The sequence below is a fragment of the Columba livia genome, chromosome 3 (assembly GCF_036013475.1).
Source record: "Columba livia isolate bColLiv1 breed racing homer chromosome 3, bColLiv1.pat.W.v2, whole genome shotgun sequence".
Lineage (NCBI taxonomy): Eukaryota > Metazoa > Chordata > Aves > Columbiformes > Columbidae > Columba > Columba livia.
In genome coordinates this window covers 94855777-94870014 of record NC_088604.1, presented here as the reverse complement: position 1 = coordinate 94870014, position 14238 = coordinate 94855777, and the positions used below count along the sequence as shown (strand labels likewise).

The following is a 14238-nucleotide window of genomic DNA, read 5'->3' as shown; positions in this document are numbered from 1 at the left end:
TATGGTTCCCAACAGGTCAGTCCTAAGGATTGAACCTACCATATAATGTATGGTTAACCTTTGTTGCCATCAAAACATACAACGGCAGTTCCAAACTCCTTGGCATTGGTTTTAGTTTTAGATTAACAGAAAAGCTGGATCACAGTTATATCCCCAGTTTTATTATAGTTGTATTTCATCTAATTTGTTCCAACTGTGAGTATTTCAAATACTGGAAGAGGTGCTGCTGATGAAATACTTTGTTGTATAAGGTTCAAACTGGCACTGATTAGGGATGAGCCGGCTTGTCTTCACTTGGCTTTGAAATGCTGTATTTCTAAATAGATCACTGCACCCCATGTCTGCATAAAACATGGTTTCAAGTAAACTTCTAGTAAAACAGTTCCATCTGTTTAAAAGCGTGCTTATTTTTGACTACACATTTAACTAATTTTTTTAAAGTTGCACTAAAAAAAAACACTGGTCCATTGCAAATAAGATGGCATCTGTTATTAGAAGTCAGGAATCCTATTTACTTTATATTAAATTATGTTTTAAGGCTACTGTTGAGATCACGCTACTTCAACTTGGTTTTTAAGAAAACTAAAGTCTACACGCTGACAACCATACAACAATAAAAAAGAAAGCAAACAAAACCACGAAAAAAAACAAAGACCCAAAACAAAACAAAAAAAAACAACCAACCAACCAAACCCCAAAACCAAACAACAAAAACCAAAACCACAAACCACCCCAGTATCTCTCCTTAGTGGGCTTATATAGAGAGCAGTTTCAAAATAATATTTTATTGTAACTCAAATTGAAAAATACATTGGTTATTCTGTTCACATTTTGCCATATAAAAAGTGAACATAAACTGTTAATTAAAAAAAAAGTACAACTTAAGATCATCTCCACAGACTTATTCCTTTACACAATTATTTTCATTACATAATTTTTTTACACTGGGAAAGGATTCTTTAGCTGGAAAACACTTTATAAAGGAACAAACATTTTGTTTGTATACCACATATACCCTAAATCTTTGAAAACTTCCTGACCTTAATTGCTTATACAAAATGATTCATGGTACAAATTGCTATTCAGAAGTTATTATATGCCATCATTTCTATTTTTCCCTTTGTACGGGCATCTAAAAATTAGATTTATGGGTAGTGCTGAAATGCTTTTTATTTTGTCTTGAAATCAAGATTGCAACGTACTCTAAAGTATATTCACATTCTGTATGGATTTCGAACTATTGTGGTTGTGATGACGGTTTGGGCGTCTTGAGGGAGGAGGGTTGTATCTCAGAGTATTGGTTTGGTTAAACCAATACATGGACATGGACAAAAGACAAAGTAAGTTTCCCAAGCGTTAAAAACAGCATAAGAAAATCTGTAGGGCTAAGTTCTTATGTGTTGGTTGGCAGGGGGGGAGTTGGTTGTTTGTGGATTTTTACCTATTTTTAATAGGAAAAAAAAAAGGGGGGGGGGGCGTTTTCCTCCTAAAAACCAGTTTTGATTCTGTCAACATGAACTTTTCATTAAAAGATGAAAATGTCATTTTCTCCAACAGCTGTGTTTGGATTTAAGTCTGAAATTTCAGTTTAGTCAAGGAAGAAATTTTTTGTGAGAAGAAAAAAAAATTGTCTGACTATAATATATAATATATGCAGGATATATATAGGTACACATGCAGGAATACAGAGCCAGCATCTCCACTGGTGTGAAGTCACAACTTAGCTAACGAACATCAGCTGTGAATCTCACCTTAGACAGAAATTTTTGCTTATCTCATTTTCACCTCTCTGTGGAATGCTGGAGCCAGTTTCTGAATGACGTGGTTCTGATATAAAAGGAATAAATACAGTAGTACAGGGAACTACAGAGGAGCTAACCTGAACACCAGGATGCATCAGTGGCAAGAAACAGAGGTACAGCTGTAACATCACTTAATGATGTAGTCTTGAAAAACTATTGAAGGTAAAGTCAAGCTTGTCTGCAAGAAGGCTACTTAAATTCTTTTCAGGTCTTCAGAAAAAAAAAATTGCATTTGCAATGTAATTCTTTAAGGCTACGACCACTTAAAATGATAATGAATTTTTCAGCTCTCAGGGTAGAGCCTTCAATGTTGGTTACTGACCAATGTGGTACTTTTATTTGAGTGAGCAACTCCGGAGATGTGTTTTCTAGGTGGTACTCGTTTCACTTCTAAAGCTTTTAACAAATAAGTTTATAAAAGATGCTTCTACAGCACAGTACTAATAAATGCAGTATTTTCAGGCAAGCATACCAAATTCAACTATGCTGATGACTCTGAACCTTCCTGTTAATAAGAAAGCTCCCTGTTGATGTTTATTGGTAGCCAGATTTGCAAAGCTGCACCTTAATGTGTTTTAGTATCTAACGGCACATTTCTACGTAGCAGCCTTTCAGAATTATACTGAATGACGCTATTAAGCAGTACTACACAAGAAATGTAGTGAACAATATTTCAGAACCTAACTTGATTCATTTTAATTTTCTGGTTACATTGGAGAATATACCATTTTGCCAAGTACAACTCGCACTTCTATATTTTACATTCTTTGGTATGCTCTGGGCTTTTTACAGTTGTTTTTAAAACTTCTATTAAATTGTATCCTTCTGTAAGGATTGCAGAATTAAAAGATCATGAAGAGTCTCATCTGATGGGGAACAGCTACTCCTATTTTCCAGCACTTTCTCCAGACTGTTTCAAGTGATGAAGTGTTATAATCTATGATATTTGTGTTTAATTAAATGAGCAGGAGGAAAAGAAATATGTGCTATGAGTATGCAACCTCAGATGGATGGACTTGAACTGACCGTAGGTAAAATTTGGATAGTTCCCCCACTAAACTACCAGAAAATATATTTATCAATGCCTGATTTTTTTATGCTGATCTTTATAAAGTACACCACTTGCATCTACTAACAATTTGGTTCCAGAAAAGAAATTAATTGTGGCTAAGGAAGTCCTTGCTACAACATTCAGAGGTGTACTTCTTTGAATTATCAAATTCTGAGCAATGCCATTGACTTCACTGGTTTTCCTGAAGATTTGTGTGCTTCATCAAAGATCAGAATCAGGCCTCAAGACTTTTTGTCCTACAGACCTATATTCTTCATCTTTCCTGAGTTACAGAACCAGCTCTGCTGTGTTGCGAAGCTCAAAAGTTGCAGTAATTCTCCTTCAGTATCTAATTTGGTTATTGGAGTTAAAAGCAGAGATAGTTCAGGCAAAGAGTCATTAGTGCCTCTGTGGAGCATTTAGATTTTGAAATCTCTGAAAAACTTCTGCTACAGGTTGCTTAGAATGGTATAGGATGTCATTATGGGAATGACAGATCTCAGCGTTAAGCCCATTTTTTGTTCTGCTTTTGTATGGAAAGGGAATCCAGAGACCAAACTGGTCTGGTTGAGGACTTCTGAATCCTCTTTTGCTAATTTTGTTCTCTCAAACTTGAAACATGACTCCCTCTCCCTGCAAGGTGCCCAAGGCAGATGGCCATCCTTCCTGTCTGAATGGTGATGGGCTTTCTCCAGGCTGGCAAGAGTGTTGTTCCATAGGACCATCCAGTCAAGGAGGACACGTGAAGGGACCTTCCACCATTCTCATCTAAGACAAAGCTTAGCAAGTAACTACAACAGAATGCAATTTTGGTCAGTTTAAGAATTCGGCAGAAAGGCTTCTACTGTACCTAGCGGATCGGAACTTGAGCTCATGGTAACATTGCACAAAGCTGTGATAAATGAAAGTGATCGGCAAGGCTAATAAAACGATGCCACTAACCACACAAATTCCTCCAAGAATCCTTCCTGGTACAGTGATGGGACACATGTCACCATAACCAACCGTGGTCATCGAGATGATCACCCACCAGCAAGCAGCAGGAATGCTGGCATAATCCTTATTCTTTGTTCCCAAGTCCAGCCCATTTTCAAGAAGCTGGGAGAGTGCACTGAAAATTGCCATAGCAACACAGATAAAGACAAGTAGCATCACCATCTCTCTGTAACAACGCTTCAGAGTCAGACCAAGAGTTTGAAGGCCAATGAAATGACGAGCCAGTTTAATCACCCAAAAAATCCTCATCATTCTTAAGACCCTCAAGGTGACTCCAGCCCTCTGAAGCTGCGAATTTTCCCCTGTGAAAACTGTCATGAGAACAGAGATGTAGTAAGGAGTAATTGCCAGTAAATCAATGATGTTGAGAGGTCTTCTGACAAACTCACACTTGTTTTTGGAGACGATGAACCTCACAATGCATTCTGCAGTGAACCAGCCTATGCAGATAGCTTCAATTATCCTGTCAAAAGAAACAAAGTACAGCATTCATGTTCTGTGCAAAAGTTTTAGTGGATGTTTGGTTTGTTCACAGGTATTACCAAATTGACACTCAGACCTTCACAAATGACAAACAGAAAGACACGCTATTCTTACCCTACGCATGTAGCACCAGATTTCAGCAATCAACCTGAGGATCTAATGAGGAGTTTGAACTGATCATTGCTAAGAACTCAATCACTGATCATTTTCTTCGAATTATAGATTAATACTGGTCTTAGCACTGGGAAAACATGCTTACAAAAACTGGAACCATACAGGAAAGGGTATGCTGTCTGTGCCAATGGGTTACCTAAACCACTTTTTTTTTTTAAGTTGGTTGGATTTGGGGAGATTTTGTTCATTTTTTGTTCTCTTTTAAATCTATGAGGCCTGATCCACTTGGGAACACCAAAGACTGTGGATCAGTGAACTGGCAAGTTAGGAACAGCAAGGGATAGAACCAGACTGCTAAACTAAAATGGCAGTGAAGACCAAGTAGGCAGAAATCAGCTTTTTCATTGGATAATTCACGCAAATTGGCTCTTCGGGAACCAAACTAAACCAATCTGCCTGATTTGCATTCCAAACAGGGGCTTACTTAGAACTATTTTCAGAACTCTATAGATATTGCCACTAAATACAGATGTTATTTTATTTTTCATCATTGGGTACACAAAGTAAAAAGATTTTGTCCTCCAATTTACCACTATGCTCTGCATTACTGATTTTTTTTTCTTTTGTTTTAAATGTAACTCCATCCACACTGTGTTGCAGCAAAAATGTCAAGATACCCAAAGCAATAGGCAAGATCATCTTTCCAAATACAAGTATGGCCTTAAGAAAAGAAATCCTGGAAGGTGACTTCAGTATGTTCTAAGTATTTCCAAGTCCCAGTGCAGAGAATGAAACTTGATAATATCTCAACTTGAAACCAGTGGAAGGTAGAAACAGAAGATGAAAATGTTGCTCTAAGATTATTTAATAACTATTGTGCATGTAGTCTGAAATCTCCCATCTGAAAATAACCCTTTTCTTAATAATTCAGGCTGTGCTTGCTTGCTTAATAGAGGATGCGAATGGGAGCTAATCTTTTCCTCTTTCCTTTGTTTATCCTTTTTCACCAATGGTTTGAGCAAAGAAAAAGCCAGTTCCCGATGCCTTCTCAGTACCAACAGGTCTGAAACCCAACTGATGTGAGACTTGGGATTTGAAAATACTACATACAACCAGAGCTTTTTTGCTACTGCAGGAATCCTGACAAGGTAGTGTCTATAGAAACGTAATGATTTGCAAGTAATAATCCCACTGTCTTTTCAAACCTAAAATTTTGTTTCCCTAACACATCTGCATAATTTTTTTACCAGTTATGAAATCTATTGTTATTATTAAGACAACTGCCTGTTAGAAAGACAATTTTCTTCTGTAACTTCTGTAATTATACTAATAGCTATAAGCTAACATTCATAAAAGTTTCATACACTGAAGTTTTACTTATTTGATATTAATTTAATCTTATTTGTTCATTCACTTTAGTTTTACACTAAAAAATGGAGGAAACAGTAAGAGTCAGTTGATGTAAGGTCATAAGGTACACTGTGACTCCAGCCACAGCAAAGTTAAATGAACAGAAATTAATTACTTAAAGGAATAGTTATTCATATAAAATAAGACCTTGCTTTACCTTGTTTCATGACTAACCATGAAAATTCTGTAAGCAAGTAGCCTTTCTTCATAAAACACTTGTTCCTGTTGGCACCTTTTGATGGAAAGACCTATGAATTTCAAAACCAGCTTGCTCGTAAGTATTATGTGTTGTCTTAAAAATTAAGCTTTTTTTTTTTTAAATACTATTGCTTCTTTTAATAGTGACAGTGAGTGCTAACTACCTCAGAAATTGATTTAATTTATTTTTAGCTCAGATTTTTATGCTCAGATCATGATGTCTTCCAAGCAGAAGTCATGTATAGGATATATGAAAGTTATTGTATGAACGTGGATTATGTTTCTTTATGTTAAAAACATAAAGAAAAAATGTTACTGGGTAAGTTCTCGTAGACCTTTTTTACACATGATGAGGAAATATCTAAGACTTTTCCTAGTAAAATCAGGCAAACAGCAAGACCAAGGTAATGGGCACACTGATAAAGTCTGAATGTACTTATATGTTGGCTAGCTGAGATCTCATGTCATGATTAAAAGAGAAATTGCATCTGAGTAGAAAGTTGCAGCCAGGAATATTCAACAATTTCAACAAACTCGATTTAGTTACGTTTTGCGAGATTTCTCTGTTAGTGTTGCCTGTATCCTATAACATGGAACATTTAAATGAAAAAGCAATTCGCAGTTAGACAATTTAAAGCTTTTTCACTCTGCATTTCCTCCTGATGCCCTGATAATGTTGGAAATGTGATTCCTTGGTTTTGTCACGAATGAGGCAGGTTATCTCGGGGTCCAGCTTTAAGGAGGTTTGGTCCTGATCATTGTGACTCAGTGGAAGACTTCTTTATGAATCAATGCTGATTCAGTGGTATGGTATAACTTTGGGGAATAGCTGTGCAAGTGAAAACAAATGAAATGTGATCGATCCATTGTTTTACTCTGGCAGTTCCCAGCACAAGAGCTACTGTAAATCAGTCTGCTTCAGTAGGAAGGACTGAAGAAGACTTGTAGTGTAGAATGGACTTGAAGTTAAGGAACATCACTGATGCAAAAATGACCAAGCAAGATCAAGACAGTGGGAGATGCATTACTGCCACTGCATTACATATTGCACTTTCATTTCTCCATTCGTTACATCTATCCTTCCTCATCAATTATATGCATCCTGGATAGCGAGAAGATAATGAATAAGGGTGTCCCTTATTTTTTCCTTTCCTCTCCTTACTTCTAAGCCATTTTTCATTTTCTCTCTCTTGTCACTTCTTTTTGCCTGTGTAGATGGATTTTGCCAGTCCTGGCAAATCACGTAAAACTGCTTCAGTGAGAAGAACTAGAAATCTCTGGCCTGTTGGGAAATCTGGAGTGCTACATACTATGTTTCCAATTTCCCCCTCCTTGTAGTGACTTATCTTTATAGCTAACCTTGTTAATGGATAAATAGCGTCTAATAAGGAAAGCAAATTTAACAGCTAGTCCTCAAGAGAACTCAGAACTGAGTATGAAGCCAAAGCCAAATAAAATGCATGCACTCAGAAGACTAAAATTACTGTTTCTTCAGTAATCAATTCTTCAAATATTTGCTGCATATTCACAGGACAGACTGCCTTTTATTGCTTATTCCTGGAATAATGCTGTATTAAAATCTATAACCATATAATTAAGTTATGAGCTTTATATGGTAAAATGCAGTACCTATTTTATAAACTTCCATCAGTTCAGCTTTAAAATATCTGGTATTGAAAAAAGGAGAGGGGAAATTAAAAACAAACTCATGAAGTGTTTACTTAAGATTCCCCACAAAATCTATAACTAATCCATGAAAATACTAAGTCCTAATTTTTATTCACTTACAGGTTATTCCTGCTCAAAGTTATTTTGTCCCAGACCTAGGCACATGAAAGAGGGTTTTTCTCCTAAAATTTTAAGCCTCTTGGCACTTAACAGTCTTTCAAGATTGCTCTAATGAGTCTTTTGTCCATAAACGGAAGATCAAGCCTTTGTGAGCCTAATTTCTACTGTAATCCCATCACTGTTCAATTTTCTGTTCCATCTGATAACTTCCTTTCAGAATAAGCTATTTTATGTGTAATGAATTAAACTACTTCAGAAATTTTTTCATTCACTAACAAGATTAGTTTGTTATTACTAAAAAAATCATATTCTGAATATCTTAGAGTATTTCAACTTAGCATTATTCTTTGCTCCAGTATGCCAGTTTGGATACTTTCAACATCCCCTAGTGAGCTGGCTGAAATCTAGCCAAAATATTTGTTAGTGACACTATTATCTATTAAGCTTGTAAATAAAACACGCACATCAACAGGACACATGAGGAAAACAGGTGATATGATTAAAGACAGTATATGACAGGATTAAAGTCTGTCAGCACTGATTTGTTAAATTGTTGCTAAAGCCTATTTCCATGTAAAGCACATTAAACGTGAGAAATGTCCAGCTGGTAGCCAGAATGATCAAATTCCTGCTCAGGATGACTCCTAGTCATTTCAGCAAAGGTCTTTTTTTTTTTTTTTTTAATCCTTTTGAAATCAACGGGTTTTCTGTCTCGCTATAAACTGCAGAGTAAGTGCCATGAAACAGCTCGTTTCCCTGCATTAAAAACCTTGCTGGCTTTTTTCCACTCTGTTGCTGTTTGGGTAGCAATAATGCGTTTTGACGCGTTAAACTCCGGTTTCCTATGTGGGAGGCTGCAATGACCCAGCACTCCCCAGGGAAGGGGCAAACGCCTTTCACAGCTCTGGGAACACCTGGATATGAACATCTTAAGCCCTGGAGTCATCAGCATCTTTGCCATATACTTGGAACACGAGTGGCACCCAGCCCTGGTGAACTCGCTAAGGTTCTCCTGTGGCCAGGCAGCGATACACATCTGTTCTTTGTGTCATCTCTATTTCTCAAAAAGCTCATAAATTCATTAGAAGAATCCACAACCATGTTTTTAACTTAGGTCTGTAGTTCCATTCTTTACCCTCAGCCTACTGTTTTACTGTTTTAACTTAGCAAAGATGCGGTGTTGAGGTTAGATCTTACCCAGGAAAGAAGTTTTGGTTCTTTGGTTTGTTTTTGGTTTTTTTTTTTTTTTTTTGAAATAATGTTGGATGTGAGCATTCAGGTGTTCTGAAATCTCACCGCCATAAAGGAATAATGATTTTTGTGTGTCTAAATTAAGCTGATGTTTTGCAGAGATGAAAAGAAAGCCCACTGGCAACAGTTGAGAGATGCTGAACTTCCTGTGTTTATTTGCTTTTGCTTAAGAACACAGCAATCATATGGGCTTGATAACCGAGTGATTCTTTCAAATTTAATCACGATTAGTAAGTGGAAAAGGGGCAACAGTCCCTCCCCCAAGCTACTTGTATTTAGCATTAGGAAAATAGTTTAATGGCAGGTAGATAGAACTACGCTGGCAATAAGTCAGGCATCTTCAAATGACTTCCTATGACAAGCTTGAGAAGCTCTCCGCAAAAGATAATGCTTTTGATCAGTTTATGGATGTGTCCCTGATCAGAGACTCACCGTATGCAACTGCTGGCAGTGTTCAGAGGAGAGCAAAGATGACTTGAAATTGCCAGAAGCAGCAGAAGGGGATACAGGTGTCCCTGCTGTCTGCTCCTAAACTGTGCAAATCTGATGCAAATCTTTAGCTCTGATGAGTGAAACGTGCCAAGGCAGGGAAGAGAGCAAAAATCTTAAAATGTAAGAAATTTAATAACTCATCCTTCTTCCTAAGAATGGACCTGGGGAAGGCAATCCCTCTGCAAATCAAGGAATAATATTGTCAATGTCTGTGAGGTTTGTGAAATTCAGAGGTCAGATTCCACATCCCCCTCTCCTTAAAAAGGCTTACTCATGGAGTTCTCCGTTGCCCTCTAACGGGTGTTTCTCCAGCAGCCATAGGCTGTTCACCCTTAGAGAGTGTGGTCAGCATGAAAAGTCATAACAACGTAATGGTTTCTGAGAAACGTTTGGTGGACTCAATTCCTCTTCTGGTGAAGAGGTGTTCACACAAGAAAAATAAACACAGCTGGTATTAGCTGACAGCCACACTAACCCTCACTGCAAACCTCATTAAAGAGGCTGATTTTGAACGTCACAGCGTTAGTGACCCACTCCCTCACATCTAGAGATGATGTTCAGGTCAGCTGGAGACACGGGGCCAGAGTTGTTTTCACTACAGCTGCCCAGAACGGACCTGGGGACAGTTACCACAGTTCAGCCACAGAACTTATCCATGTGGCACCTTTCTGAGCTGTAACATAACATCAAGGGAAGGACAGGGGTTTTTATTAAGAAGCATTTGAGAGACTAAAAATATCAAAGTTGCTGAATTTCATGAGGCAGTTCTCGCCTCTTCTAAGCAGTGGCTTATGCTGATCTGAATAGTTGGTTACATCAAAAATCTACAGCCTAAGGACTTCTAGATAAACCCATTTCATTTTCATTTATAAAGCTTTTCAAAATATGATTTGAGAATAATGTAGCGTTTTCATACTAGTAATTACAGTGCCATGTGAATCAAAACTCGTATACAGCATTAATGTCACAATTTCTCTTGACCAAAAAAAAAAAAATTATCATGCTTGATAGAATTTCTTTATTTCGATGAGGACTCTTGGTTAACAAAAAAAGACAGAATTTGGCTTCAAACTGTATCAGAAACTAGCGGCCAGACTTTTAAAAGCCTTCTCACCTAAGATGGACAGTATTGCCAGAATACACCATCCCAGAGACTCCTGTGTAATTTCTGTGGTCAGACTTCCAAATAAGACACTTGGCTACTTAGGTTTTGAAAACCTACTTCATTTTAAATGCAATAACTACAAACAAAAATAAAAGGAAAAAAAGTCAAATGACAACTGGGCATGTTAGGTCAAATCTTAGGGCATGTGTAAGTAGTCGTAACTAAACTTGATCACTCAGTTAAAGGCAACAGTAGCTCACCCCTTTTTTTCCAGGCTTTTTAGTCATGATGCAGGACACACAATAAAGGAAGAAGTGGTTCTCGTAAGAGAACTAGGCCACCTTGGCAGGTGACCAGCTGTGGACAGAAAATAACACATTGGTATCTATCTTTCCTGTGCACATGGGTTAAGTCACATGTGAAATCACCCAGCATGTACTGGTGTTTATATGTGGCAGATTTTTGCAAGAAGATGGTTAGAAACCCTTTGGCCACAACTTTTACTGTTATTTCTCTTTTTTTTGTTGCAACTCCATGGAGTACTATAACCAGTACTGAAGAAACCCTACTGTTGATAGCAGTCCTTCTAGTTTGAAAAGCAGCCTTCACTGCCCTGTGAAGTGTTTGGCTGCACTGTACCTTACAAGTATTTAGGAGTTTATCCTTCAAATGCTTGGTATAAAATATGCGATTGTTCAGAAGAGTAAAATTATGTGTGTATATAATACACACATGTTCTTGAAGACAGAGGCACTATGAAAGGAAAAATTACACTTATATGCCTTGTTCCTCTGCAAGTTAAACTCTTTCAGGAAGAGAAAATTGCTGTTGACTCCCACACCATGCAGATGTGAACAAAGATATGGCCGATGTGGCTAATGCTGTGTTAGTGTTGCATCTATTTTTCCCCTGTCTATTGAGGATATCTAAGCAATTTGCTGACTTACAAAAAGATCACCCAGAGCATCCATCCTTTGAAATAATCTTGCAAAGCTTAAGTAACTCTTTTTAACTGGAAGAACCCCTAAAGACAACTTTTCACATATCTGAATCTAAGCAGGAATCAACAGCTTCTCAGTCTATATCTGCTTTCTTTTTGTTCATACAATTAATTCTTTGACTCAGCCAGAATGAGAAATATAGAAATACAATTCCATTAAGCTAATGGAAACTATGAAAATACTTTCCAAGGAATTAATTTGGCTACTAAGAGATAATATATCACATTCCGATTAACTCTATGGTAAAAGAGGGTGATTTCATAATGACACGGTTGCGATTTTACTGTAAGGCCCCTTTAGCAGAACAGAAGCTGAAAACTTTTTATTGAATATCCTATCTGCTTTAAAAGAAGGGAGAAGCTAGGAAATACAAGAAACATTTACTTCTGTCTTTATGTGTCAGCCTTATTTACGGGAGAAATCCTACCAGAGTGGTCTTGATTCTGTTCTCTAGGGAACAGGAAAGAGAGAGAGAGAGAAAGGGAGAGAGAGAGAGAGAGAGAGAGCGTAATGATACTGAAGTCAGCAGAGTTGCATCAATGTAACCCAAAACTGAGGTCACAAAGAAGATGAAAAAGGGTTTGTTCTTAGTAATAAGTCTTGGGATTGAGCCTTATACCCCAGGCCCTGGTTTCTGCAACTGTTCTGCAATTTTTAGTGTGCTTACATACGTTTTATCTAAAGGAAATGTAAACCTCTGTTGCATTCATACAATGGAGTGCATATATGATGCATTTGAAAAAGCATAATATACAGTCTGATCACCTCCTCTGTTCCCCACATAGAGAATCTGAGATGGAAAGAGGAACGGAGATAAGGCTGCTCCCACCTACAAGATTTTACAAGATGAGAACAGTAACAGGCACTGGATCTGCTCCAGTAGAAGGACCTGTATGAATACACGCAGAGTACGCACAGGACTGTATTCTTCCCAAAGGAAATTAAAAGGGAATTGTATTCTTTTCCTTTAGGGTTTTAATTCCCCTTTTTCCACAATCGCAAGTCTTAATGTGATTTGCCGAGTGCTGGAACTTCTCTATGTGGATACGGAGTCCCGTGGCTCCTAAAAGGGGAGAAATAAGAGCTCCGAGATCCTGCAGAGGAGGAGGCACCCTCACACAGAAGAGGAGCCGTGTTCCGATGGCAGCTGCCCCGCTGCCCGACACGCCAGCCTGCCCCCGGCCCCGGGCTGCCCCCCGCCCCCCAGCGCTGCCCGGCGCTCGGAGCCACAGGCGCCCGGCAGAGCCCGGTGGAAGGCAGAGCTGCAGAGCAGCGCCCGCTCCCCCGAGACACCCCCGTATCCCTCCCGGCTCCCCAGTTCAGGGCCAGGGGTTTAAGGAGCGCAGGCGATCTCCGCCGGCGGCGTCTACAGCTATGGACCGTCAGGACAAGGGGCAGGACAGACTGGACGGGACACACGGGGAGCGGACAGCGGGAAAATAAAGGATCCTCCTACCCTGAGGGCTCCCTCACTGACTCTGCTGTGTACCTGCTGTGCTCCTCCATGCTGCGGTTCTCCGGCGCCCGCCACTCGGGCAGGGTGCTGGCGCACAGCACCACCATGGACACGATGACAAAGAGGATGGAGACAGTGGCCAACACCTGTGCGGCCACGGAAGACGTGGGCTCCTCGAAAGTCCTCCTCATCCTCTCCAGCCACTTCCCGCCCTCGGATCCCGGCGGCCGCCGGCCGTTGCCCTCGGGGCCGCTGGCCGCCTCCCCGGGCGGCTCCTCTGCCGAGTAGTAGGTGCACGTCTCGGACATGCGGTCGTCGAGGCGGCGCTGGCAGCAGTAGTCGAGGTGGGAGCCCTCCAGCCCCCAGTAGATCATCTCGTTGTAGAAGGAGAGCTCGCACATGTGCGGCACGAAGCGCAGGTGGCCGTGCCGCACGTACAGCATGATGAAGCCGAAAGCCTCCGAGTGCCGGTCGAAGAAGTATTCGTTCCGCTCCCGGTCGTAGTCGTCGCACACCTCCAGCACGTCCTGCTCCGAGAGGCAGCCGTGCAAGCGGCTCACCCGCCGCAGCGGAAAATCCTTCAGCACCTCCCGGGAAAAGGAGTACCGGGTGCCCCCGACGTTCAACACAACCGAGGGGCCGCGGCCAAAGTTCATGGCTTGGGCGGGACGGAGGTGGGGAAGGGTGGGCAGGGCGGCGACACGGGGGGCAGCGCGGGCGGCGGAGGCTGCCCCGGCTCCGGCTCCGCTCGCACCGCTGGCGGCTCCCGCTTGGCGACGGGGCGGGTGGAGAGGCGGGAGAGGCGCCGCTGCGGGCGCCCCAGCGGCCGCGCAGCAGACGGGGCGCGGCGGAGGCTGCGCGCCCCCCCCGGCGATGCCGCTCGCAGGTGCGGCCGCGGCCTCAGCGCCGGAGAGCGGGCGGCCCCGCGGGGCCCCGCCGGGGCGGGGGCACGGCCGCGGGCATAGTGGGGCTGGGGAGCTCCGCGCCCGGCGCCGCTCCCCTCCGCCGGTGCCGGCTGGCAGGCGGGCGGGAGGCGGTGCGGCGGGGCGGGGACATGCCTCTCCTCCCGCGCACATGGCGGGGCACAGCGC

The 14238-nt window shown here is 41.1% G+C and overlaps 1 protein-coding gene and 1 long non-coding RNA gene across 3 annotated transcripts in view; one reads left to right on the top strand and one right to left on the bottom strand.

The window, feature by feature from the left end:
* The window catches only part of LOC135579120 (uncharacterized), a 27808-nt gene extending 14655 nt beyond the window's left edge, over positions 1-13153 (top strand). Inside the window, exons 2-3 of the long non-coding RNA XR_010471600.1 lie at positions 5471-5594; positions 12477-13153. This is a non-coding gene — a long non-coding RNA (uncharacterized LOC135579120). The remainder of the gene's footprint in view (positions 1-5470; positions 5595-12476) is intronic.
* KCNG3 (potassium voltage-gated channel modifier subfamily G member 3) lies at positions 755-14238 on the bottom strand. 2 transcript variants are annotated; one of them, XM_013370160.3, is made up of 2 exons: positions 13148-14238; positions 755-4312 (listed from the first exon to the last, which is right to left on the bottom strand). In XM_013370160.3, the coding sequence occupies exons 1-2, from the start codon at positions 14221-14223 to the stop codon at positions 3667-3669; spliced, it is 1722 nt and encodes a 573-aa protein (XP_013225614.3). In that variant the 5' UTR covers positions 14224-14238; the 3' UTR covers positions 755-3666. The 2 variants fall into 2 exon arrangements, with proteins under 2 accessions (XP_013225614.3, XP_064914398.1); XM_065058326.1 differs by having other exon boundaries at positions 13181-14238.